This window comes from Sesamum indicum, linkage group LG5, assembly GCF_000512975.1.
Source record: "Sesamum indicum cultivar Zhongzhi No. 13 linkage group LG5, S_indicum_v1.0, whole genome shotgun sequence".
In the NCBI taxonomy this organism is placed as follows: Eukaryota; Viridiplantae; Streptophyta; class Magnoliopsida; order Lamiales; family Pedaliaceae; genus Sesamum; species Sesamum indicum.
The window spans coordinates 11,581,039-11,608,968 of NC_026149.1; the positions used below are offsets into that span (position 1 = coordinate 11,581,039).

At 39.5% G+C, this 27,930-nt stretch overlaps 2 protein-coding genes and 1 long non-coding RNA gene across 4 annotated transcripts; 1 reads left to right on the plus strand and 2 right to left on the minus strand.

Moving 5' to 3' along the window:
* Positions 17,845-19,888, minus strand: LOC110011278 (zinc finger BED domain-containing protein RICESLEEPER 2-like). The gene is made up of 2 exons (XM_020694064.1): positions 18,420-19,888; positions 17,845-18,329 (listed from the first exon to the last, which is right to left on the minus strand). The coding sequence occupies exons 1-2, from the start codon at positions 19,008-19,010 to the stop codon at positions 18,225-18,227; spliced, it is 696 nt and encodes a 231-aa protein (XP_020549723.1). The 5' UTR covers positions 19,011-19,888; the 3' UTR covers positions 17,845-18,224.
* On the minus strand, positions 19,026-20,434 carry LOC105162401 (zinc finger BED domain-containing protein RICESLEEPER 2-like). Its single transcript, XM_020694122.1, has 2 exons — positions 19,652-20,434; positions 19,026-19,586 (listed from the first exon to the last, which is right to left on the minus strand). Exons 1-2 carry the CDS (start codon positions 20,432-20,434, stop codon positions 19,026-19,028), a joined length of 1,344 nt encoding a protein of 447 aa, XP_020549781.1.
* On the plus strand, positions 21,540-26,492 carry LOC105162391. 2 transcript variants are annotated; one of them, XR_002287138.1, is made up of 6 exons: positions 21,540-21,681; positions 21,791-22,197; positions 22,552-22,723; positions 23,847-23,935; positions 24,014-24,157; positions 26,282-26,492. It is a non-coding gene; the product is annotated as an uncharacterized LOC105162391 (long non-coding RNA). The 2 variants fall into 2 exon arrangements; XR_847846.2 differs by lacking the exon at positions 26,282-26,492 and having other exon boundaries at positions 24,014-25,527.

Genomic DNA, 27,930 nt, shown 5'->3' on the forward strand with positions numbered 1-27,930 from the left:
GCAAAGAATGTCAACATGGAGGATGCTCAAGCCTCCAAGAGGGAGAGTTGGGGAGAGAAAAGGAAGGAAATGAATGAGGAGACCCTCGCTAAAAGCCCCAAATTGATTTCGAGATAAAAAGCTACCTTTCTAAAAGTAAATATTGTATACACCCCGTTAACGATCCCCATCACTCAAACCCTCATGGCGGTAAAAGGAAAAGGCTTATTGGCACGCTCCAAATCGGCCAAGGATGGCATCCATCGCCTTGAGTCTGATAAATTATGTCATTTCACAATAACTATGGTCACGTCACAAATGAATGTTGACACTTAAAAAATAAAATATTTATAGGACAAGATGTATTAGGGTAAAAAGTCCCCTGAATGAAAAAATGGACTCTTAAAAAATTCTCTCTTCTCTCACACACATTCCCACACCTTCCAAAACACACACGGCCAATATGGTGAACTTGCGGCTGACGATGACGATGATGATTCAATGATTGGTGCGGCGGATGATGGAGATACAGCGGCTGTAGACAATAACATTGCTGCAGATTTGGAGAGTTTGGATGATGAGGAAGGCGCCCAAGGTAGCAATCACCATGCTGCCGTGAATGATGGTGCGCCAGCAAAGCCTCGACCCCCCATTGATTTTTGAATAGCAGATTTCTTGATATTGGGCAACAAATCTATTGACAAGGGCGATGTAGAGTCGGTTCAAGCACTGAACGATCTCCATCGATGTTGGACTGAGAGATACGGCGATGAGGATGGTAATCTGTTCCCAGGATCCTGCACCTTCCCTGCGCGCGTTGTCGTCGTAATGCGTTTGCCCAGACGTACATTGTGACCTCCACAGCCTGCGCAGTCGGAGGAGTTGGCTGTTACACCATAGCCGCCGTTGCAACACGAGAATTTCTCTGCAGAACCTAGGGTTTCTGCAATGTTGGTGGAGGCGCCCATGGAGATTGTGGAGAACGCACCGCCTAGCACCACTGCCTTGGCTCTATTGCCCGCGTGCGAAGGTGATGATTCAATAGAAATAGAGCCTCAGCCACTGGAGGTTTGTTCACCATTCCAGATTTCATCGCCATGGAACCCTAGCCTGTCCCATCCTTGACGGAAAATACTACTAGGACGTCGGATTTTGAATATATTGGGGTTGTACCTTCGCTGTTGTGTTCGCTGCTACCAGAGGCATCCATCCTGTCATTGAAACTGCAAGCTACACCGCCTGCAATCGCTGCCAGAATTGCTGCCCACTCGTGTGCGGTTGTAACTGCTGCAGTTTTGTTGCAACCACTGGCACAACTGAAAACTGCTGCAGTTACTGAATACCAGATTCCAGCACTGCCTGCCGGAAGTCGAGTGTTGGCCACAACCGCGACTGATAATGCTGTAGTCGCTGCTATAGTGATGAAAACTACTACTGCTACAGTAACCATGATAGTTGTTGGTTCTTACTACATGCCGACGATGTCACCCACCGAAATTTTTGTCGGTAATGTACCCCTTCAATCGTGTGCGAATTTCTTGAATAATGATGATAAAATTGCTGATGTTTTTCATAAATCTACACGTAAAACCTTGTCTTATGTGCCTCTGACGACGAAAAATGGGAAATTTATTGTGCGGCCTACGTTAGAAACTATTCGTGAAGGTTCCCGTCGATGGACGGCGATGGTAGTGGGTTACTTATTGGGAAAAAGACCATATTATCACCACTTGAAGGACTATGTTAAATCAATTTGGCCATTGTTAATTGATGTCATGGTCACGACTAATGGGTTTTTCTTCTTTCTGTTTAAAACGGTGGTGGTTATGGAAGAAGTCATTGAAGGCAGACCGTGGTTGTTCTAAGGACAACCAATAGTGTTACAAAAATAGGAGCCGGGCATGATCTTTCAAAAATTGAAGCATACACAAGTTCCAGTTTGGGTCAAATTTCGACACTTGCCAGTCGAATTGTGGACTAGTGATGGCTTGAGTACGATGACAAGTGGCAAGACCGTTCTACTCGGATGCGATCACTAGAGCATGCACGAGACTGGATTTCGCTCTTGTATGTATCATGTTGGATATTCACTCCAAGCTCCCGAAACACTAGGTAAGTATGTCGCTGACCAAGGATGGAAGGAAAATTGCATGCAAGGTTGACGTTGAATATGAGTGGCTGCCCCCCAAATGCACTACTTGTATGAGCCTGGGCCATGCCACTAAGGATTGGTCGATTACGAAACCGCCGAAACCACTTGTTAATGTTTATGTGCAGAAGGTACGCGGTCCTACAATACAGCCTCCGATAGCTGAACTGGTTCAAACTGCAGTGGATCGAGTTAGAACGGGTGTTCCTTTGCAGTCGCCTTCCATGGGTGCAAAAGAAGTTCCTCAGCAGGCCAGCGTAAACGTGACCTCATTACTGGGGTTCCTAATACAAGCAGCCCCAGTTGGTGATCTATGTTGAACGCTGCTGTGTGGAATGTGCATGGTCTGAACAAGAGAGATCATCAGCTACCATTGAAAGATCTAGGAGCTGAGTTCATGTTACAATTAAGTGGGCTTCTTGAAACACGGGTACGCATTAATAATATAACTCGTATACAATCTTTCATATTGCCTCATTGGAAGTGTTTGTCGATTCTGTGTCTGTTGGTAATTGTATATGGATTGCATGGGACGATGGCATGCTTAATGTTAGCTTGATTGAGCTGGGTGCACAATTTATTCATTGTCGTGTAACTGTGAGAACACTTCATGCGACTGTGATTATTACTATTGTTCATGGTGCTAACGAAATTGCTGAGAGACGGAAGCTTTGGAGATCATTGGGGCTGCTTGCTGGTCAGTGTGCGGATGATCGTTGGCTTGTAGGGGGAGATTTTAACGCCGTCCATTATCTCAGTGAGGTTTATGGAACTTCTGGAGATATAAGGTTGGTTATGGAAGAATTTAATGCATGTATTCAGGAAATGGGGTTGCTCCCATTACCTATGCAGGGTGAGTGGTTTACGTGGCATAACCATAGTTTGAGTTCGCGTAGCTTGTGGAAGAGGTTGGATCATATGCTTATTAATGATACATGGCTTGAGCGGTTTCAAACCTCGTACTATTCAAGCCTCACGCCACGTACCTCGGATTATTCGCTACTGGTCTTATATGGGGATAGACAACAACAACTGAGAGGTATGTTCAGATTTGATAACTACCTTACTCTTTCACCAGATTTTATTCCCAGTGTGCAGACTGTATAACAGCATGAAGTCATAGGTGTGCCCATGTATGCGATTAACCAAAATCTCAAGGCATTAAAACCTGTCTTCCTTCAAGTAAGGCGCCAGAAGGGAGACCTCTCGTTAAATGTAAATCTTGCTAAAGGCTTCCTTGAGTCAGCCCAGAACCTCGTTAGCACTGACAGACAGAACGAGCTTTTCCTTCAAGTGGAACATTGTTGTCGATTGGTGTATGCCAAGACGGTAAAGCTTGAACAAATCATATTGCAGTAGAGAGCTAAGATACAATGGATGAAAGGAGGAGATCAATGCTCACGAGTCTTCTTTCGCAAGATAGCTCAAAGACGTACTAGTCGGAGGATCTTACAAATTAATGATGAACATGGGACCACCCACTCGGAGCCAGGAGTAGTTATTCGTGAGTTTGCCTCCTTCTACCAGGCTCTCTTGGATGGAGATTGACGGAGACAGGTGACAGATATCAAGTACTTGAAACCATGGGCGAGACATGTGCTCACAGAGGAGGAGTCTCTTGTACTTCTCAAATCGGTTACTACAGCTGAAGTCAAGCAAGCAGTGTTTGATATTGCTGAGGACAAAGAACCTGGGCCTGACGGGTTCTCATCGTGTTTCTATAAAGCTGCTTAGCGAATTGTGGGACCCGAGGTCACAACGGCGATATTGAATTTCTATAAAGCAAATCAATACCACGCTTCTGGCACTTATTCCCAAGTTGGTTACGGGTTTTCGCCCTATATCTTGTTGTAATGTACTGTATAAAGTGATTACCAAAAGTTTATTCAAAAGTTGAGTACGGTGTTGGATAAATTAATTAGTGCTTGTCAGGTTGCCTTTGTTCTTGGTCGCAGTATAGGCAATAATATTATGCTTTTATAGGAACTATTTACAGGGTATAACCAAGTGCGTCTCCCACCTAGATGTACCCTTAAGGTAGATATTCGGAAAGCCTATGACACAGTGGAAGGGGACTTTCTACTTGCATTTTGCATATGTTTCAATTTCCAACACAATTTATTTGGTGGATAGAAAAGTGTGTAACAACACCCTCGTTCTCGGTGGGTCTGAATAGGAAACCCCATGGATTTTTTGCAGGCTCACGAGGGTTGAGGCAAGGTGATCCCATGTCGCCTTACCTGTTTGTTCTTGTGATGGAGGTGTTACATCTTTTATTCCTACAGTTGATTGAACAGGATAAGCGTTTTTCATTCCGTTGGAAATGTGCTCCTGCTAGACTCTTTTAGCTTGGTTTTGCAGATGATCTATTGCTATTTTGTAAAGCTGATATGGATTCTATAGGGGTCTTCAAGCAAGGATTAGATGTGTTCGCATCATGATCGGGTCTACGGCTTAATGTACATAAGAGCCACCTTATTATCTCTTGCTCGGCACATGGGATTTGAGAAGAGTTGTTGGTGATGCTGGAATTCCAGGAAGGGTAGTTACCGATGAGATAATTGGGACTTCCCTCCTCTCATCTCGTTTATTGATAACAGATTGTCAGCCATTAATATCGAAAATTGACCAATGCATTAAAGGATGGGAAGGTCTGGCGTTATCATATACTGAGAGGATTCAGATCATCAAATCTGTCCTTATGGCGTTGAGCATTTATTTGGCCTTTCCTATCGCCTAAAGGTGTTACAAGGGAGCTTAAGAAGAGACTTCGAGCGTTCTTGTGGAAAGGGGGGATGACTAAGGGCTATGCCAAGATAGTATGGCGAGATGTATGTAAGCCGTTATCGGAAGGTGGTCAGAGCTTACGAGATATCGCTACCTTAAATTGGGCGTTAATGTGTAAGAAGCACTGTGACGTTATAAGATGTGATAGGACGTCTATTCGGCTCTATCATGGGCGGTTGCAGAATATATCTATTTAGGCGATTTCAGACCGTGGGGGTTCGTGGGGTTGGTGGAAACTACTTCGTCTATGATCTCTTGTTCGGCTGATGGTGGACTATCAGATTGGTAATGGGGCTATGTTCTATCTTTAGCAGGATCCTTGGCACCATCTTGGACCCCTCATTGCCAGATTTCTCCATGGACCGCAACTCCTTGTGCTTGGGATTTCTGTCAAGCTTAGCAGCGTTATCATGGAGGGGGCAATGGCAATGACCCTCATTATAGACATTGAGTGTTTAGAGATTCTACAGTCACTGCCTCAGATTCATGGCTTTGTTGATCGCATCATTTGGCTGTATGAAAATGGTAGTCCTACATCCACATCTCTATACCGATCGCTGGACCTTCCAAGATCTAAGGTAGCTTGGTCTTCACTACTCTTGGGTTCCCTTAAGATCTCAAGGCATAATTTTTTATTTTATAGCTTGTTATATTGGGGAAGCTTTCGACGGCTGACAAACCATGGCTTTTTTACCTAGGCGCATGTGTTCTATGTAATGAAGGCGCGACCGAGATGCATATGCACTTATTCTTCCGATGCCGCTACACCCGATGGTGCCTTATAGCTATTCAACAATCCGTACACTTCAATGGCCTAATCGTGACTGGCCAATGGACATAGAGTGGGGTACATGAAAATGGAGAGGGCAACACATTATTAATCTGGCTTATCGAGCGCTACTGGCTTCATGTGTGTATCACATTTGGAAGGAACGGAACCTAAGACGTTTTGAGCGAGAACCGACTGTACTTGCTGGACTCATTATGGAAGATATTAGACGGAGAATTCTTAGTGCTTTTTTAGCTTGCTCTGTTTGTTCTTCTGCGTTATATAGACTTTGGCGTATCTCTTGGCCTGTTGAGGGAGACGCCACTCATTGAGCACTGATGTACTGTACGATTGTATTGTTTATTTAATGAGAATTATATTTATAAAAAAAATATTTATAGGACTATGTGTGTTAGGAAAAGGCCATGGGGACGGAGCCATATCAAAAGCAAGAAGCTGAGTCTAAGACAATAAAGTATTCCATCCCAGAGCCTCTCTCTAAGGAGGCGCCTAGGTCCATGCTTGGAGGAAGGATGGAGACCAATAATCCCCCGCGTAAGGGGGTGACATGGATGATTGCGGGAGGACCCATAAGGAGTGATTCACACCAAACTAGAAAGACACAAGTGAGGGAGGCACATGGCATAATTGTGAGGGAGGTCGTGGACATGGAAGCTTTAGAGGACAACCCCCTCATTCAATTTGGGCGAGTTGAGCAGTCTGGACCTAAGACCTCTCATAATGATGCTTTGGTCATCACAACATTACTGGCCAATTACGAGGTGGGATGAATCTTTATAGATTCAGGCAGTTCGGTGGATATATTATTCGCAAAGCATACGATCAAATGCAGTTAGGGGACATCCCCTAGAAATGGTGAATACTTCCATGTATGGTTTTACGAGTGAAGTGGTGCACCCTCGTAGCATGATGTCACTCCCCTTAACCCTAGGAATTGGATCTACTCGAAAAACTTGTTTGTTGAAATTTTTGGTTGTGGATATACCCTTAGCCTACAACGTTATCTTGGGAAGGCCTAGTCTTAATGCTTTTGAAGTCGTGATATCTATCTATCACATGAAAATTAAATTTCACGCACTTGGAAGTATGGGAGAAGTGCAGGGGAACCCTTGTAGTCTGAAAAATGTTACATAGAAGCCGTTCAAAAAGCCCGATACTGGAGTTCAGACGAAGTGCCTAAGAAGGAACCCTCAAAGCAAGCAAGAGCAAGATCTAGTGTTGGAGGAAAAAACTAAAGAGGAAGGAGAGACACTTGCCAAGGTTCAACCAGCTGAGGAGTTACTAATTATAGAACTTATACCCAGGAATCCAGAAAAAACTACCCAAATTGGTTCCCAAATGGAAGATACAATTCGAGAGGATGTAATTCAGTGTCTACGACGAAATATCTACATTTTCTCTTGGAGCCCCCAAGACTTGTCCCCAGTATCAAATCGATGAAATAGAAGAAAAGACACTTTAGACAGGAAAAGGATAAGATTATCCAGGCTGAGGTGGATAAACTATTAGCAATAGGACATATCAGGGAAATACAGTTCCCTGAATGGTTGTCTAACGTCGTTTTGGTAACTAAGCCAGGAGAAAAGTGGAGGATGTATATAGACTTCAGGGATCCTAACAAAGCATGTCCCAAGGATTTCTATCCCTTACCCAAAATCAACCAATTGGTGGATTCTACATTTGGATACGAATTGCTGAGCATGATGGACGCTTCACAAGAATACCATCAAATTATGTTGGCTCCCGCACAAGAGAGGCAGTTTCATCAGCTCTGATAGTACATTTTGCTATATCACCATGCCATTTAGCTTAAAGAATGCGAGAACCACCTATCAGCGTCTAGTAGATAAGATATTTTGATCCCACTTAGTGAAAAATATCAAAGTCTACATAGACGATATGCTAGTGAATAGCAAAAAGGCCGAGGATCACATTCTAAACTTAGAGGCAACATTCTCGATCCTAAGAAAGTATAGGTTGAAACTTAATCCAGAAAAATGTGTATTTGGAGTACAAGGAGGGATTGGTGATGACTCAAAGAGGCTTCGAGGCTAGCCCCCTCAAGATCAGGCTATCTTTAACATGAAGGCCCTGGCCAATGTTAATGAAGTACAATAGTTGATTGGGAGGATAGCCGCACTCAATTGTTTCTTCTCCAAATTCCTAGAAAAAGCTTACCTTTCTTTGAAACGTTGAGGAAAGCAAAGAATTTTTAGTGGGACACTGGTTGTGATAGGAACACCGAGGGCGTTCAACAAGCAAAAGAAATTCAAAATCCAATGGATCGAGATTTAACCATTGGAAGTGGGCCAATGACAAGAGAAAGGTTGAAGAGAATACAAGAAGTAATTCAAGCCCAATCCAACTTAGTCTTTGCTAATGGGATCAAGTCACAATCGGAGGCCCAACATGTGAGCTTAATTTCATTAATTCAAGCCCAAGGAAGCCCACAATAGGAGCCCAACTTGTCCAAGTGCAGCCATGTGGTCAAAAGAGACCTTTCAACTACATTCAAAGTGCATTTATACACCAATTTTTGGATTCACATGGTCATGCATGGGTTTTACTCGTTTTTGACCAAGAATGCATAGTTTTTAGTTATTTTTGATCAAGTATTGAATGTACGTCCACCAAGGTGTCACTTGGGGATATGAAAGGTTAATTTGGAAGTGTTTTAGGCCTATAAAAGGCACATACCAGCCATGCATGCGGGATACAATCGAAATATTCAAGAATTGATCTAAGTTTATAAAATATTGAGTGTTCTCTTAGTTTGGAGTCATATACTTGTTTTAGCTTTTGTGAAACCTTTGCTTTGTCAATCTAGTCTATTAGATTGGTGATTCAAATTTACAAAGCCCCTAATTCGTGCTCGACCCAAGTGTGACGTTGTGTGGATTGGTTTACTCGTGCTCGTGGTTGGTTGAATGTTCTAAGTAGTAGGTCACGTTCGTATAACGTGGTTGGCTATTTACATTCCTCAAGTCACGGACCACTTTATTCATTTCTAGCCTACGCTGTAAAGATCGGGCCACCCATGGTCAATACCATATCATGTGGTATCAGAGCCTAAGTTGATACGGTAGGCTTTCTTTATTTCGTTTGATTTACCTTGGATCTTTTATCTACCACCACAATCTTCCGTACCTCCCCCCCATTGTTATATATTAAAAAAAACAAAAAAAAATAAAAGCTCAAAAAAAAGGAGAGCAGCAAAAAAAAAAAGAAAGAAACAAAAAAAAAATCGTTCATCACTTTACTTTGCTATTATCTTTGTAAGCCAATTGGTCTTCATTTTTCCATTTGTACCGAACTTCTTTAGACCATTCTCTAGCTACGGGTGACTGTGAAGCATCCACATACACATACTTGGTTGAGAAAAGAATTTGGCATTTGCTTTTGAGTCACTAGATAAAGCATTGAGTTTCACAGGAGCTTAGATTAGAGAGTGTTGAGTAAAGTGAGACTATCATTGAGGGCCAAAAGTGTGAGCCTATTAGGTGAGGAGTGAAACACGAGGGGAAAAATAAGGAGAGAAAAAAAAGTGTGGCAAGAATTTGGTGAGGTTCCTATATAAAAAAATATATACATATATTTTACTAAATGGCAGAAAATCGAGATAAAGGAGTTGCTCAAGCAAGTGATGACAACAACTCGGGACAAACGATGCAAGGTGGGGTCGATGCATTCCATATGCAAGCTTTAGTAAGCCACTTTGAGAAGTTGCTTGACCGTAAACTAGAAGGACTTCATGAAAGATTAGATCAAGTAGAGAATCAATTAGCCGGTCCAAGAGCTACAAATCAAAGACATGCTCTAAATCCACGTCCTCAACCCCCTATTTATAATGAGTATTTGGAGGATTCAAGCGATGCAGAAGAATATGAGGACATTCGGCCAAGAAGAGTGAATCGGCCAAGAGATAGACCGAGACGACCTAGAGAAGAAGACGGTGGCCTAGGAGGAGTTAAGGTCACCATTCCTTCATTTAAAGGAAAAAGTGATCCCGAACTGTATTTAGAGTGGGAGATGCGTGTCGAGCAAATCTTTTCATGCCACAACTACTCGGAGAGTAAAAAGGTAAAACTCGCAGCCCTTGAGTTTACTGATTATGCTCTTGTTTGGTGGGATCAGATGCAAAAGGAACAGGTTAGGAATGGTGAACGTCCCATCACAACATGGGAAGAGATGAGAGCAATCATGAGGAGAAGATTTGTTCCATCCTATTATCGTCGTGAGCTTCACAACCATCTCCAACGTCTTACTCAAAGTTCTAAAAGCGTTGATGAGTACTACAAGGAGATGGAGATTGCCATGATTCGAACTAACATTATAGAGGACAATGAAGCAACTATGGCTCGTTTCTTGCATGGGCTCAATCGGGATATCGCCGATGTTGTGGAGATGCACCACTATGTAGAACTTGAAGAGATGGTACACCAAGCCATTAAGGTGGAACAACAACTCAAGCGAAGACGACATTTGAGGAAGACTTCTAACTCGTCAGCATTCGGTCCATGGAAGAACAACCCCAAGAAAGACACCCCTACTACATCAAGATTCAAGCAGGCAGATCCTAAACATGATGACAAAGTTGCTGGCAAAAAGGTACAACCTGAACCCAATTCTTCAAGAAATCATAATATAAAGTGTTTCAAGTGCCAAGAAAAATGACACATAGCAAGTGAGTGTCCTAACCGACGTACAATGATCTTCAACAATCATGGAGAGTTGGAAACCGAGGAAGAAATCATCGACAAAGAGGAATCATCAAAAGAAGATGGTGATGGAGAGTATGCCGAAGAAGGAGAATTGCTTGTTACTAGAAGAACCCTTAGTGCCCAGATGTTGGAGGAAGAAAATTGCCAAAGAGAAAACTTGTTCCATACACACTGTCGAGTTCATGGAAAGGTATGTAGTATGATTATTGATGGTAGAAGTTGTTGCAATGTGGCAAGTACTGAATTGGTTCAAAAATTAAGTCTACCTACTTTCAAACACCACCGCCCATACAAGCTTCAATGGTTGAATGAGTGTGGAGAGCTGAAGGTGACCAAGCAAGTAAAGGTATTGTTTTCAATTGGAAGATATAAGGATGAGGTTTTATGTGATGTTGTACCAATGAAAGCATGCCACACACTGTTGGGAAGACCATGGCAGTTTGATAGGCATGTAACACATGATGGATTCCAAAATCGTTACTCTTTTTTGCTTCGAGGAGAATTAATAACTATCAATCCGATGACACCAAAACAGATTTTGCAAGATCAAATCTTGAGAGAAAAGAAAAGAGAGTGTGAGAAAAGGAAAGAGAAAGGAAAAGAAGAAAGTGAAAATGAGAGTGAAAAAAGAATGAAGGATTCAAAAGAGGGAGAAAAAGAAAGCAAAGTTACGAGAGGAAAGAAAAAGGAGAGGGAAAAAGAAGGAAAAGAGAGTTTACTAGTTACTAAGAAGAGTGAAATCAAGGAAGCTTTGTTTTTTCGACAAAACCTCATAGTACTTGTGTACAAAGAGGCTATGTTGAGTTCTCACGATCTAACCTCTTCTTTGCCTAGTGTTGTTGCATCTCTTTTACAGGATTATGAAGATGTCTTTCCGAATGAGATGCCACCAGGTTTTCCACCCATTCGAGGGCGTTCAACAAGCAAAAGAAATTCAAGATCCAATGGACCGAGAGTTAACCATTGGAAGTGGGCCAATGACAAGAGAAAGGTTGAAGAGAATGCAAGAAGTAATTCAAGCCCAATCCAACTTAGTCTTTGCTAATGGGATCAAGTCACAATCGGAGGCCCAACATGCGAGCTTAATTTCATTAATTCAAGCCCAAGGAAGCCCACAATAGGAGCCCAACTCGTCCAAGTGCAGCCATGTGGTCAAAAGAGACCTTTCAACTACATTCAAAGTGCATTTATACACCAATTCTCGGATTCACATGGTCATGCATGGGTTTTACTCGGTTATGACCAAGAATGCATAGTTTTTAGTTATTTTTGACCAAGTATTGAATGTACGTCCACCAAGGAGTCACTTGGGATATGAAAGGTTAATTTGGAAGTATTTTAGGCCTATAAAAGGCAAATACCAGCCATGCATGCGGGATACAATCGAAATATTCAAGAATTGATCTAAGTTTATAAAATATTGAGTGTTCTCTTAGTTTGGAGAGTCATATACTTGTTTTAGCTTTTGTGAAACATTTGCTTTGTCAATCTAGTCTATTAGATTGGTGATTCAAATTCACAAAGCCCCCAATTCGTGCTCGACCCAAGTGTGTCCTTGTGTGGATTGGTTTACTCGTGCACGTGGTTGGTTGAATGTTCTAAGTAGTAGGTCACGTTCGTATAACGTGGTTGGTATTTACATTCCTCAAGTCACAGACCACTTTATTCATTTCAAGCCTACGCCGTAAAGATCGGACCACCCATGGTCAATACCATATCAGGTTGTTAGCAGGCATTCGAGGAACTTAAGAAGTACTTGGTGGGATTCCCCCTATTGGTCAAACCCTGACTAGGAGATACCCTCTACCTTCACCTTTCTGCCACCCCCAGGCAATTAGTTCCGTTCTCATTCGAGAAGATGGAGGAAAATAAATGCCTATTTATTATGTCAGTAAAGTGCTTAATGGAGCCGAAGGACGATATACCCCCTCATAAAAATGGCCCTTACAATAGTGGTCACTACGAGGAGGCTACGTCCTTCTTTTCTCTCATACCCTATCGGGGTAGAACTAAACTGCCATCGAAACAAACCTTAGATAAGCCAGATACTTCAGGTGATTGGTGAAACTGATCGTGGAATTAAGCGAATACGACATTTCTTATTTGCCATGAACAACTACTAAAGCCCAGGCCTTCACAGACTTTGTCTCTGAGATGACGAGGATACCCCCGGAGGGAACTACCAATAAAGAGGTGTAGTTACTCTATGTGGATGGATCAGCCACGACACAAGGAAGTGGAGCAGGAATAATCATTACTTTGCCTTAAGGAGAAGATATGGAGTTTGCCACTCGAATCAAATTTAAAGCCTCCAACAATGAAGCTGAGTATGAAGCACTCGTAGTAAGCATGAGGATGGCCCACGAAGTTGGGGCTCGATACCTTGTGGCTTACTCAAACTCCCAATTGATAGTTAAATAAGTAGAATATACCTATGAGGCCAAAGAAGAATGCATGGTTCAATACTTGCAATAGATAGCGGAGTAAAAAATGAGATTTGAAAGTTTCCAGCTCATACAAATCCCAAGGGAAGAGAATGTTAAGGCTGATTGCCTCTCCAAATTAACAAGCCCCTTGGAAGATTGCCAAACCAAGCATATAACTGTACAACATCTCCCAGAACCACGGGCTCTCTTGGACATCCAAGTCGTCTGCCCAACGGAGGATTGGCGAACACCCTCGTAATATGGCTGGAAGGGGGGACACTTTCCCTAGAATAGATGGTACACTGCCAGGCTCAAAGCTTAAGCTACTTCTTCTAATAGGGAGGGATCCTCTATAAAAAATCATTCACACATCCCCTGCTCCGATGCTTATCTCAACAAGAAGGAATACATGTACTCAAGGAGATACATAGTGGTTGTTGTGGAGCACATTCATGAACTTGGATTTTAGCTAACAAAGCATTACGAGCTGCATACTTCTGGCGTACCATGAAACAGGACGCACACGAATTAGTGAGTAAATGTGACAAATGTCAAAAGCATACCACTCTTATACACCACCAGACAGAGCCTCTCACTACCATGTTGTCACCTTGTCATTTCTCACAATGGAGCATGGACATAGTGGGACCTTTTTCCTTATCTCCGAGATGGAGGAAATTCCTCTTTGTAGCCATTGATTATTTTATGAAGTGGGTAGAAGCGAAACCACTTGCCTGAATTATGGAAGGAGAAGTAATTATGTTCATATAGAAAAATATCATTTGTCATTTCGGGCTCCCCCAAGAAATAATCTTAGACAATGACCGAAAATTTGAAAGACGAAAAATATAGGAGTGGTGTGAAGATCTGCACATCAATCAAAGATTCACTTTGGTGGGACACCCCTAGTCTAACAGGCAGGTGAGAGCAACCAATTATATATTAGTAAAGGGGATCAAAAGAAGGCTAAAATGAGTTGGTGGAAATTGGGTGGAAGAATTGATTAGTGTATTATGGGCTTACTAGACCACTTCTAGAGGTTCCACGGGGGAGAGTCCCTTCACCCTAGTATATGGGACGGAGGCCATAATTCCTGCGAAACTGGGGATGCTCTCTCATAGAATTTTACACTTTTCTAAGGAAGATAATACAAAACTCCTTAAGGAAATATACACTTTATTGAGGAATTACGGGAGAAGGTGTTCCTCCGCATATAATGATACAAGAATACTATGATCAGTGTCCACAATAAAAGATTAAAAGCTAGAGGTTTCCAAGTTAGAGACTTAGCCTTACAAAAGGTTGACGCCCTAAAACCAGTAGGGAAGCTAGACCCTAACTGGGAGGGGCCTTACAAAGTTATGGAGGTAATAGGTCGAGGGGCTTATCTAAAATATAGTGAAGGACATCCCCTGCATCACCCATGTAACGTACATAACCTCAAACTTTTTATGCATGGCTGAAGGATATCCTGCTCAATAGATAAGTCCTCCCGAAGAACATCCTTCTCAATGAATAAGTCCTCTAGAATGACATCTTTCTCAACAAATAAGTCATCTCGAAGGACATCCTTATCAATAGATAAGCCTCTATCAGAGGGCATCCTTCTAAGTGAATAAGTCCTCCCGAAGGACATCCTCCTTAAATGAAGGAAGGATACCCCTCAACGAGGGGAAAAATGGAAGACACCAATCTCTACACTTCGATTGGAAACATTAAGGAAATGCCTTTTCTGTCACAAGGGCTCCGTGATAACGAGAAACTATGACATAAGCTGCTAAAATACGAAAAGAATTTGGAACTAGCTGGTTCAAGGGAACTGGAAAAGAACAAGAAACCTTTGAGTAAAAAAGGGGAATAGGGAAGCGGGAACCTGCCCTTAATTGGGAAGAAAAAAAGTATAAGAAGTTAGCGGAAGAGAATGGGGGTGACTATCGGGAGAGGAAACATAAATAGTAAAAGAAGAGAATATAGAATTCCTCCACCAACTGGCGAATGGCGGGAAGCTTAAGGCAGGAGGGACCCCAATCCGCAAGGAGATGCTAAGGTGTGCGTGCCGAGAGCCTCAACGAACACGGGTATTTTGGATAGACGAGCGCACAGGCACACGGTACCGCAGGGAGGCATTCAGATGTCGTGTTAGCGAGCTTCAGTGTCGAAGACACACGATGGATAGTTGGTAGACTCTGAGATGTGTGAAGGCTGGTAGAAGGTTGGGTGTAACCCTAAAAAATACATTCTGCTGGGAGATAAAAGAGTCCGCCCATGACACCGGAGGAGGATCCCTCCTCTTTGTTTCCCCAACTCCCTCCTCATTGGAGGACTCATCCAGTAGACTGCGGGCTACCACTGTCGCTTGCCTTAAGCTCCACCTCCGACCACTTTCAGGTTCAGATGAGTCAGGGCCCATCCTCCTCGAAGTAGCCTCGGAAGGAACATCACTTGGGTAGATCTCTCTCACAAACCTCACTGATTCGTCTGATGACACCATGGACGTGCGGAAAGAGTACAAAGAAAGGAAAAGATGCGGATAAAAGAAAACTAAAGGAGTAGGAGGAGATAAAACTTACAAGTTTGGAAGGAGAAACTCATATTTCTTCAACATGTACGCAAAATAATGAGAAGAGAAAGATGGAGATTAAGCCTTGAATGAAGGAACGTGGGAAGGTTAAGCCTATGTTCACTCTCATAACCGCCCCTCATTGGTCGGTTACCAACAAAAACAGGTGCATGGAAGGGGGCGGTTATCGAACGCCCCCTAAAGCAGTAGTCATGATGGCTAGGCCTAGCCCTAGCCATCATAATAGCTCTGACAGGGAGCAACATGTGGAGCCCTAGGCATTGAGAGAAGGTGGGAAAAGGTAAAGCGAGGGACACCCATCGAAAAGGCCTTACCGAGACGTTGAGGAGGAGCTCCCTTAAATAAGAAAGTCTCATACTCTAAGAATGAGCTGAATGGCACCCTCCTCCTTAGAGTGGGGGAGACTAAATGATATGTATGCCTGAAGAAGCCTGGGGTAGCCTGACCTTTAACACTTAATAAGCCTGCCCTAGCAGCCGAATGGACCAAACAACCCAAGATGGAGGATGGAGGCCTAAGACATCTCTAAACTCACGTGGCGTACAGCTGGACCACCAACTACCACCACCTTGAGCCACGATAGCCTTAGAAAAATAGTTCGAATGAGGAAGGTCACCTTGGAGTCTAGGATTCCTAGGCGGCTAAGACTCCGTGCAGGTGAAGGGTCTCCCACGACCTATGGATACTTACATTGGAATATCGAGTTGTGGATAAGAAAAATCTGCTACTTATCCAACCACCCTAACTCTTCTCCCCGAAAATGGAGGATAAGGGGTGGACCCGCAGTAGGTGGGGGCATCCCCTATATATACAAGTTTGATCCATGCGCAATACATATCTTTATATACTCTTAGCATTCTTTTTAGCACTCATCAAGAATTCTCTCATGAACTTGCACATTTTTTTTCCAATTTGATTATCATATCTCGATCCCTTATTACGTTTATTACTTTCTTGTCTTATTTCTTCTTAAACCAAGTACTAACTTGGGCGTCTAAGTACTAACGTATTTTTTTGCACTTCTCCTAGGATCATAAATACTCTAGCCTAAATCTTGAGCGATAGTCCAAGACCATTGGACCCTTACTATTTTTGACGCATTAGACGTAATTATGTAATTATAGTTAAAACAGGAAAAAAATGCTTCAATGCAAACTCCCTATTTGGAAAAATAACTAAACACTTTTGGTATACCCTCAAAATATATTCTTATTATCTTTAAGGGTAAATTATATTTTACCACTCGAACTGTACTCGTTTTTACACTTTGTCTTCTAATTTTTTTTTATTGCAACTTAGGGACAATTATGATTTTAGTCCCTACACTTAACCACTTTTTTAGTTTTGGTCCCCATACTTTCAGGCTTGACAATATTAGTCCTTAAATAGATACTTTTATTTTTTTAACAATTTTGGTCCCTTCCGTTAGATTTGGTGTTAGAATTGACGGAGAAATGTCATGTGATGTACATGTAAGGCAAAAATGCTAGAAAAAAAATGAGGAGAATTACGATTTTGGCCTCTAAACTAAACCACTTATTCAATTTTGATCCTCAAATTATCGAGCTTGACAATATTAGTCCTCAATCTAACTATTTTTTAATAATTTGTGCTTCATTCTTTTATTTTTTTTCCCAACTCCCATTCTTTCCAAAGGAACCTTAGCTCAATTTTCACTTGATTTTCTAAAATTCATGGATAATTTTCTGTCACTCACTAAATTAAACCAATTGTTTCTCGTTTTTCTTCAAAACCCATTTGAAAATTTTTTAGTTTTTAGGCCCAAATCCCAAAGTGTAGAACCTTAAATCTTATTCATGATTTGGACAAGTATAAATTTTTCTACCCAGATTGATATGAGTCTATGATGTTAAAAATGGTAGATTAAATCCATAATTGCAAAAGAAGGGAAACTAGGCTTCTGAGGAGTTTTGAGAAAGAGAACTTTTTTCCAATTTTCTCTCAAGTAAACCTTCAAGCTTGAACAAAAATGGTGAAAATTGATGTTTTTAACCAGTTTCATGAAACATCCAAGCTCCAAGGTGGAAAAAATAGTTTTGTCCCCTCCAATGTTCTCGACCATTTTTGTCGAGCTCGAGCTCGACTCTAGAACTTCGAGCTTGAGCTCGCCGAGATGGAGCTCGGGCTCGAGCTCGAGCCGATTTCAGCTCGAGCTCCCCAGCTCGAGCCCCCCAGCTCGAGCTCGATTTATCCTGTTTTGAATTATGAGTTTGAACACATTTGTAGAATAATTTACTTTTAATCGACTAATCATTTAAAAAAACAAACAAGCCAACCACATTCATAAAACCAAATAGAAACCACAATATATAAAGATTAAATTTGTCAATAAACCATTTAAATAAAAATAAATTAGTTACAATTTATCAAAATCCAAAAATCTTTCTAAACCCATGTTTGTTCAAAAGTGACAAAGTCCACGTAACGAAGTCGTTCTTGTTGCTTTCCTCTCAAACCTACATAAAATAAATGATAATAAATTAAATTAGAACCGTATAACACAATGCAACTAATATGTATATATCTCTTTACAAGTAAATGAGAATAGCACAAGATTATCGATATAATTTGCTAGAAAATTAGCAAACCCAACATAAAAGATAAAAAAATTACCACGTAATTTGATATCAAAACCAATTGAAGTATCAACTCCAACTTCCGATCTCAACCCTCAAATCTCAAACTTCAAACTTCAAACCTCAAATCTCAAACTTCAAACCTCAAATCCACCACATTAAGTCATCTCAAAGATGTCACAACATGATGCAATTTAAAAACAACAATCGAGACAATTATCGGCAGTTGAGTTACATGAAGTTACCTTTGGCACATCACCATCAAGAGGCAAATTTACATATATTGCTTTTTTGTCGCACTGCAAATTAATGAATGAAATTCAATACACTTATAATAAGTTAGAAACAATAGCGATATGTTCAAAACTTTTAAATACAAAAGAGCTTACCAAACATTTTTTCTTCACTTCAAAGCGTTTTCTCAGCCAATCTCCTCCGCACATCAACACTTGAACCGTATCTGAAGTCAATGATGCACGATATTTGTCTATTACTCTACTTCCCGCACTAAATGTAGCCTCAGAATCAACAGTGGTGATTGGGATAGCTAAAATATCTCTTGCCATTATCGATAAAATCTTGTATTTCAATGCATCAACTCTCCACCATTCCAAAACATCAAAGTCTTTCCCATCCTTCTTGTCCTTCTCAAATATATAACAGTTTTCCTCAAGATATAAATCAAGTTCAGACTTTTGAGGCTGAATAGATTCCACTGACTTCAGATATTCACCATACTCAGACCAACCACTTTGAGTTTCAACATTTGCAAGATCTCGGTTCGATAGTTTGTTTCTTTGCCCTTCTCCAATTGACTCGTCTTCAATTTGGAAATAGCCACATACTAGAATAGAGCTCATACAATGTCTTCCGAACAAAAGTAATTTGCCTCTCAACATTCTCTGAAGAATATAGTCTTGGAAAGCAGAATTAAGCGCTCTCAACTTACACCTGGGATCCAAAGCAGCTGCTATAGACATCAGCAAATTAGTATCTCACCAATATTTGTCAAACTTCTTCTTCATTCTTGCAACCATGTCCTGAATGAATATATCATTCTCCAATGACTTCTTATCTAACAAAACTTTCACTCTGCTCACCTCATTAAGGAACAAATTTGAAGTAGGATAATCACTTCCGGAAACAATGTGCGCAACTGTCCAAAATAGCTCTAATATCGAGCACACTTTCTCTGCTTTTGTCCAATCCTCTGCACTTAGACAAATATCATAATGTGGTTCCCGATCAGCAAACCTTGGGAAGACATCTTTGAATTTGATTGCAGCAGCCAACATTTCATATGTTGAGTTCCACCTTGTCCGACAATCATCAACTAACTTCTTGTCTGGTAAATTCAATTGCTTCACTATCTCAGAAAATATTTTAAGTCTTGCATCGGATCGTCGGACATACTCTACACTATCACGTATAACATCAACAATATTTTTAATCTCAGAAAGTCCATCTTGAGCAATGAGATTAAGTATATGGCCGCAACATCTTACGTGGAATAGTTTTCCCTCACAAAGTAGTCTTCTTTTGTTTCTCACATAAATCTTCAGATTTTCAATAGCTGAATCATTGGCAGACGCATTATCCACAGATATGGTGTGGATCTTACCATCGATGCCCCAATCCTCCAAGCAGCGCCAAATGACATTTGCAATTTCAAGGCCTCGACGTGGAGGTGGAATGTGAACAAAGTTAAGTACACGCTATGCCAACTTTCATCAATCCAATGACCTGTAATGACCATGTACTCGATCTTTTGGTTCTTTGATTTCCAACAATCCGTTGTGAGACTGATTTTGTTCACATTTTTCAAAAAACTTTTCAGTTGCTTCTTTTCTGCCTCATAAACGTTGATGCAATAAGTTTTTGATGTATTTCTTGTAATTCCTCGCCACTCAGGCATTTCTCTTCTTTGCATCAAATTGAATCCCTCTTCTTCCACAATAGAAAAAGGATGCTCATGCATCATGATCCAATGAGCCACTGATTCTTTCATCTTCTCCATATCAAATTTCCCGACATACAGACTTGAACACAAAGTTGGATCTACACTACTGGTGACAAAACCAAGTTGTGTTTGCGAAAGTCCATCTTTAGACTTGTCAGCTTTTGCTTTAATAGCACAACTTTGCAAGTGTCGATGCAATTGAGTTGTTGGAGTAATTTTGGTTTTTCTATACATCTTCTTACAATGTATACAAGAGATTTTCATTACTCCATCTGCATCCTTTATTTCTGTGAAATCTGACCAAATTGCTGATTTTTTTTTACGTTTGGGTTTTGATCCTAAAATTTCATCATCTTTACTAGTCTCCTCAATGTTCTTCTCTGTGCCAATAGTATCTGTATCAACTCTATTAGTTCGTTCAAGTATTTCCTCCTCACTTTGCATTACTTGACTTGTTGAATCGGCTATAGAAAAAGAAGTACTTGCCGAAATATTCATATCTGAACATTGAGGAGGAAATACTTATTGCCTTGCTAGAGAAATTATTATCAATTAAAAGATAACCATAAATGCATATCTAGACTGGTAATCAATTAACATAACATTCTAAAACTTCCAAATGTCCATAACACTACAACTCGACATTCAACAATTCGAACAAGAATTAAATAAATAAAGAATCCGATTAGTATTAAACAAGAATCCAACAACAACAAAATTCCAAATATTGGTTAAGTGACTTTGAACAACAAGAATCCAATAAACATAATTTCAATAACAACAAAATTCCAAAATTCCAACAACAAGAATCCAATAACATAAATGCCAAACATGACTTTGAGAATCTACAAACTCAATTTCAAGGTCACTTTCTTGAAGTAGATGTTGAGATAAAGCAATGAAAAAACCCAGCTCGAGCTATATCTGCTATATATGCAATAAAAATCCAACTCAACATCTACTTTATATGTTGCCATAACTCCAGCCAATATAAGTCTGTGTTTGTTCTTTTCTTTGTATAACTAAAATCCGAACATGACTCCTTATCATGCGTAATACATGTCCAACATACAAAATAGTCGTAAAAGCAACCGTGTCTCAAGTCAACAGAGAAAGAAGGATTACCTGGAAGCCGCACTCGTCGCTGTACTTGTTGCCGGCTGTCAATCCGCTTCGCCGTGAATTTGGGGGTTAGGGTTTCCGGAGAATGATTTGGGAAAAAAATGGAGTTAAAACTTGAAAAGAGAAAGAGAGAAAGAAGAGGGAAGAAGAAAAGAACGATAAAAAGAGATGGGTTTGACTTTTTGTATTATTATTATTATTATTATTATTATTATTATTATTAACAATTGAGTAAAAATTTTAAAATTACTAAAAGTAGTTTTGAGAGAGATTTTTTAATTAAAAATACTTAGGAAGTGAAACAAAAAATATAAAAGTAAGTTGAAAGGGTGTCTTTGTTCAGCCAACACTAAATTATTTTTTGTAGGGGGACTTTTGTTATAATAAAAATAATTTAGGGGTCAAAATGTATAATAAAAATTTTATAGTTTTGTAATAGGTTTATTAGCTGTGAGATGGTCGCATGGTAAAACATATTTCAACTCTCCTCTTTCTCTCTCTCTAGGGTTTTGTTTTTCATCGATTGCACGAAAAATTCCCCAATTGTTCGTATCTATTCGATCGAAATGGTAAGCAAATGCGCGTTCCTGATTTCCAATTGGCTTATACGCTATTGTTGGCTTCCCCATTTTGTATCTCGTGCTGTGATTTATCGAATGTTTTGGTTTAATTTTGTAGGAAAATGGAGGCGGAGATTTGGAGGCAAAAATTGAGATGTTGCTGAATGTGGAGAAGCAGATGAGGCAAGTGGGTGATGTTGCAGGTACGAGGAAGGCCGTCACACCTCTTGCAATTCTTCTTCTCACACCTCAAACAATACCCCTCATTTTCTCCCTCCAAGAAAGCCAAAGCCGGCGAAGGAGAGACGCCGCAGTTCCGTCCTCCCACCGCCAAAATACCCTCACCCAACCCCACAATCAAACCATTTCCCTTCTCCTCTGGTCACTTCTCCGAGGAAAAAAGTTAAAGAAAGCAGGTGAAGTCATTTCTTTTTTCTTGTGTTCATTTCTCACCCAAAAGACAGAGTAAAGAAAACCAAGAAAAGCAGGGGGAGAGACAGAGCGCGAAGGAGGCCTCAAATTATGGTATTGCGAAATGTTACTGCTGTTTGAACAATCCTTCTTGGCCCAATATTTTCTCATTGTTCATATATTGATAGATAAAGAAGGAATACTGGAATACCCTCTGTTGATGTCCTAAGTTTGCTCTCACTGTAATGTAAAATATGAGCAAGAGTGGAAACATAATTTTTCAATACGCAGGCCTTTCCCTCTTTTTTTTTTTTTTCTTTTTTTCATTTAATTCATAATACCCAAACCTGAGGGTACATGTCTGTATAATTATCCCGTAATCTTCCTTTGTTATTCCAGCTCTTAAGATGTGACAATTTGTAGGACGTGAACATTTATCTAAATCATGAGTGTTCCATGGTTGCTCAGGTGTCATTGCCAAGAGGATGTGAATCAGACAGGAGACCTGCAAACTTGACAATGATGGCTTTCAGAAGGCATATTCCGTTGATTTCAGACCACTCAATGTACCGCCCGCTGCTGCATTCCAAGGGGCTCATTATATTTCACTTGAAAAGGCAAATAATCTCGTATGCATCTGGTGAGCAGAGATTTCCGCTTTTCTTATGACTTGTAACAGTTAATTTTCAGAACCATGCTAGTTTTTTTGTGAATGATGAATTCTATGACATGAAGTTTTAATGGAAGCCACTTTTTCTTTTATGATGTTTGGTCCCCTTGACCTGTCCAAATCCAATTTTCATCCCTCTTTATCTTCTAATTCAAGAACCAGCTTCAATTTCTGATGGTTTTAAGGGCCTTCACAGTTTATCATTGTTGGTTATTACCACGAACAGTTCAGTCTCCTTTCCAAGTTGAATACATTCATCATCTAATACCATATTGTGAGTGAGAGGGAGTTTCTGCTGTTTGAACAATCCTCATATTAGGATTTTCTGTACAGTTTGGTCTGATGTAGACGTTATTCGTGATATTCCTGTATTTAGTCAGTTTGGGTAATATTGAAGCTGATGAGCTTCTGCTCAAATATTGTTTCATTTGGTAATTTACTGAGTTGTGGAGCTTTGTGAGTACATGTATCATGAATGATTATGCTACTCAAGATTGATTTATGATCAGCTACCCCCAAAGCACTTTTATTGTATTTGTTCTCGAAAATATGGAACTTGTTAATAGATCTGAAACTTATGCGAACCAATTCATTAGTTCATTGGTAGTGCTAGCTATTCTTTTGAGTGGATGGGTGGGCTGGTCCTCGTCCTACGTTTATCTTTTTGATGTTGTTGAAGGGTTGAAGGAGTATAATATTTGGGCATGGAGATTGGGTGGTATTAAGTTAAGCACTAGTAGCACAATGACATTGGGAGGAGAATAAATGGAACATAAGTATTGTCAAAATCTTTTAGATACCTTTGAGGACTTACCATGCTGGCGATCAACATAACAAAGCACGACGGTCTTGTATATAAGAGGGTCATTTTTTCTGTGTTTATGTGTATATATATTCATGTTGTTCTTAGTTGTATGATGCCCTTATAAGTCCAGGATTGATGGTTGGTTAAGGCTTCGTCTTAACAACTACTTATCTTTTTAAGCAATGCATTGGTTGTTCATATGTATATATATATATGTGTGTGTAGACATTTGTCACATCTAATGCATTTGTCAATGTCTTTGTGTTTCAATGTTTCTGGACCACATAGGTAACCAAGCTTGTACACTCGTTTAAGGAAGGTTCGGAGGAATGGTCCAAGAAGGCGGTAGAGCTTGAGGAGTCATGAAGACTTTAGAAGTAAGTTCTATTTGTAATTTATTTATCCAACAATGGCGAATGATGCACAGTACACTAATTCCTCTTGTGAACATGCAGTTTGGTTGTGGAATTTCAAAATTATTTGTTTGTCTTACGTCTTCATGCATGCTGGATGCGAATGGAAGGTGTATGAGGTGGCAAAGACGGTCTTTGAAAACAATGACACAGAAACTAGAAAGTCTTTGCAAAGTGATAATGGTGGTAAAAAGTTGATCATTTTCTTGGCTTTCACTCTTCATTTCATCCATCAAGCATTCCTTTATATGTTTGCATTGTTATCTTGAGTTCTTGATATTTATCATCTACATTATGGGGTTGTGATTTTCTTTTTATCTATGGCAAGTTTGTTCCTTTGATAAATAGTGTTGGATGCTTTTTAAGTGGTTTTCAATTACTTTACTACTGTGGTGTGGGTGTTTCTCATCTTGTTTTATTTGGTTGTGCTTTTATGTTATCTCATTCAAGTAAACGATGTGTATTGTTCTTTGTGGTATATGAAGCTCTGTGAGACATATTTTGTTGTTGGGATGTCTGTAATTGTTTAGCATTTTAGTAAACGATGTGTTCTGTTTAGCATTTTAGGATTACATGAAACTTCTCATATTCTAATTTTGATTTGAACAGCCCAATTCACCTTCCAAATGAGATAAAACCATTTGAAAGTAAAGAATTCCATGACATATATGTAGTGTTAATTAACACATAGGAACAGAGGGTAACTTCTTTTTAAGTTATCATTTATCTTTTGTTATCCTATCAAACTTCTTTTGTTTTGTTTTCTTTTGCCAGTTACTATCAAGCTACCTCTGTTTATATTATTTAGTAATTTGACAAATAAATGTGATTTAGGAAGTCATAAGATTGAGACATGAATGTGCACTAGCGTTATGTGATTGTTGCTTTGATTAACTGTGGAGTCGTTGAAGCATAATTTCATGCATTTTGAATTGCTTTGAAACAGAGTTGGAATATCTTTGCTTCTACTAAATCTTAGGATTCTTGTGAGATCATATTTGTTTGCTATAACTTTACCCGATTGATCCTTATATCCCTAACATGGGACATGCATCCATTTTGAAAAATTCAAAGGCCCTTCCCCTTCCGGAAAAAAAAGAAAGAAAGAAAGAAAAGTAAGAAAAAGGAAATTACATCTACTCCGCTGGTTTAGGTCACTTAGTAACTGGGTAACTTCATCACAAATGTTGTTATTCACGTAAAACGGTGGCCGGAGCTATGAGTATGCAAAGCACTTTAGGTAAAACGTGTTTTGGTTGAGTAACCGGGTGCCTTCACCACAAGTGTTGTCATTCGCGTCAAAAGGCCAGAATGCGACGTTTTTTGGTTGAGTAACCGGGTGCCTTCACCACAAGTGTTGTCATTCGCGTCAAAAGACCGGAAAACGGGCTAAAGAACACAAGTCGCGGGCAAAAACAAAGGAAAAAAAAGAAAATAAAAGCCGTGACTAAAGCAGAAGGGGAAGAAAAAAGAAAAAAAATTCATTAGTGGCCAAAGAAAAGAAAGAAAAGCGAAATCCGTCCCGACTAGGTAGATGTAAGGAGATAAAAGGGTATTGTGTTAGCATCGAGGATGATAACATTTTGAAACCCATAGATTTTGTGGAAGCTTGAGTGTCCTCCTCTATACTTGGCAAAACGAAGTGCTGTGATGTGATTGGCCTCTTACCCTCATTATGATAAGTTAGCATTTGCATAATGTATTGCGGCGTTTGTGTTTTGAGATTATGTGCACATAGTATTTCATTCTGTTGGAAGCAATAACTTTAATGACATTGCGGCAGTCCTTTCTTTTCTTTATTGATTTATTAAAAAATTGTCACATTTCTGAGTGCTGAAAATTTTTGTGTGTAAAATCCTCTACTTTAGGCATGCCTTTTCTTATGTGACTACTATTTTTGGTTGGAAGGAGGAGGAGATAGATTCTGGCCTTGTATTTATTGTAACAATATTCAAATTCTATATTATTATAGTTTTCTTTAATCTTAATGAATTATTCCCTTTAGATTGCCATCCCAGCAGGGTGAGGGTGCAAGTTCAGTATATAGCAGTAGTGCATCTTACATGACCGCCCCTTAAAAGGAAAATGTATGTGCTTGCATGTAAGAGTTAAAGAAGTCTACCATGCTGCATATAGACAAGTATTATAAATTTTTCACTTCTAATCTATACTGGCCCATGAATGCGGTTTATCCAGGTATGTGAGGTTGGGAATCATTGTTAACTAATAATTGAAAATAAAATCAGATTCCTTTTTTGTGTTCCATCTTTTTGTTAAACTCTTTAATGAAGTTCATCAAATATCTTTCAGTTACATTTGCTACACTTGGTGATAACCAGATGATGTCCCTGGATGTGCTTCTTAGTGCTGGTGTTCCGTGGTGCAGGTGACTATTTATATGCTATCATATCATGTTTATCATTTGTCCCCTACACTCTTATGCAGAACCCATTCATTAGTTCATTGGTAGTGCGAGCTATTCTTTCGAGGGGCTAGGTGTGTTAGTGCTCTCCTGCATTTATCTTTTTATGCACTTGAAGTGTTGAAGGAGTAAAATTCAAGTCCATACTCGACAGGTATTGAGTTATGAGCTCGCAGCAAGGTGTTTTAAATGAAAAAAAGATTACATCATGAGAAGAATATATGGAACATAAGTACTGTAAAATCTTTTAGGTACCTTTGAGGACTTAGCATTCTGCTAGGGATTTTCTTATCCACTGAAAATCAACAGATACAATTAGATACCATCATTTGTTAATATTAGGTCTGTGCTACTTTTTGTTGTTCTGCATCTATAGTGATTTAATCTTTGGTTGCATTGCAAGTCACTCTCTTAAATTAATGTTTTTCTTGACTACTGGTGCAAAAAGCTCGAGAATTTGTTGTCACTTCCCAAGAGCTTATCACTAGGGGTTCAGTCCTGGTAAGTCACTTGTACTGGCTTAATTCCTATCGATATTTATGTTGATCTATCTAGAGAAGTTATTTAATATCAATATCTGAAATTAAAGTGCTTATTCTGTTTATTCGATCTTATTGTTTTAGGAAATTATTGTGGAGATGCTGCTGATATGGCTAATACTGAATCGTCGAGTGTTGCAAGAGAAGCTGCAATACATAGTGCAGCTATTAGGTGTCCTCCAACGGTGTCTCGCTTCCAGTTATCATATGATCTTGCAGTCTCGTTATGTTCTAGGTTTGTTTTCTTTTCTTATGTATGATCCTCTTCTGGTATCACGCAGAAATGGTCTCTTGGAAACTTACATTATGTTTGGTTTTGTTTTTAACTTGTTTTTGGGTATTTTGTGGAGATAGAGAGAGAAAAACAAAGATAAATAAAAATAAGTTAGAAATAGTGTGTATGTTTGGATTTATTTTTGGAGATAATATAAAATAAGTATGTTATGTTTGATGTTGGGTAGTGGGGAGACAAAAAATACTGTTCATTGTCAAATCATGTCTCTTTTATATATATTTATATATATATGTATAAAAATATATATAATTTATTTAGTTGTGAGTGGATTAAAATAAATATTATTTCCTAATTATATATGTATGGAAATGAAAAAAAATAATTTATGTAAATACACTTTTAAAAATAATTAAATGCACTCTAATAATGGATTAACAATATTTTTGTTAGTTGTTCTATTCGAGGTGATAAATTTAAATACATTATTCAAATAATGTAATATATGAATTAACCGCGTAGAATAATTATATTATTTTATATTTTTTAAAATTTTTAATTATTTCAATGATGTAGAAAACATTACGTATAAAATATTAAGTGGTTAAAATAAAATATATTTGTATTTAAAAATCAAATACTTAGAAACAAGATAAAATACTTAGAAACAAGACAAAAACATGGCAAAATAAGCAATGGCAAACATTGCTTCTGTTTTGGGCCATCTCTGAGATGGCCCAAAACTGAAACCAAACATAAGGTTAGT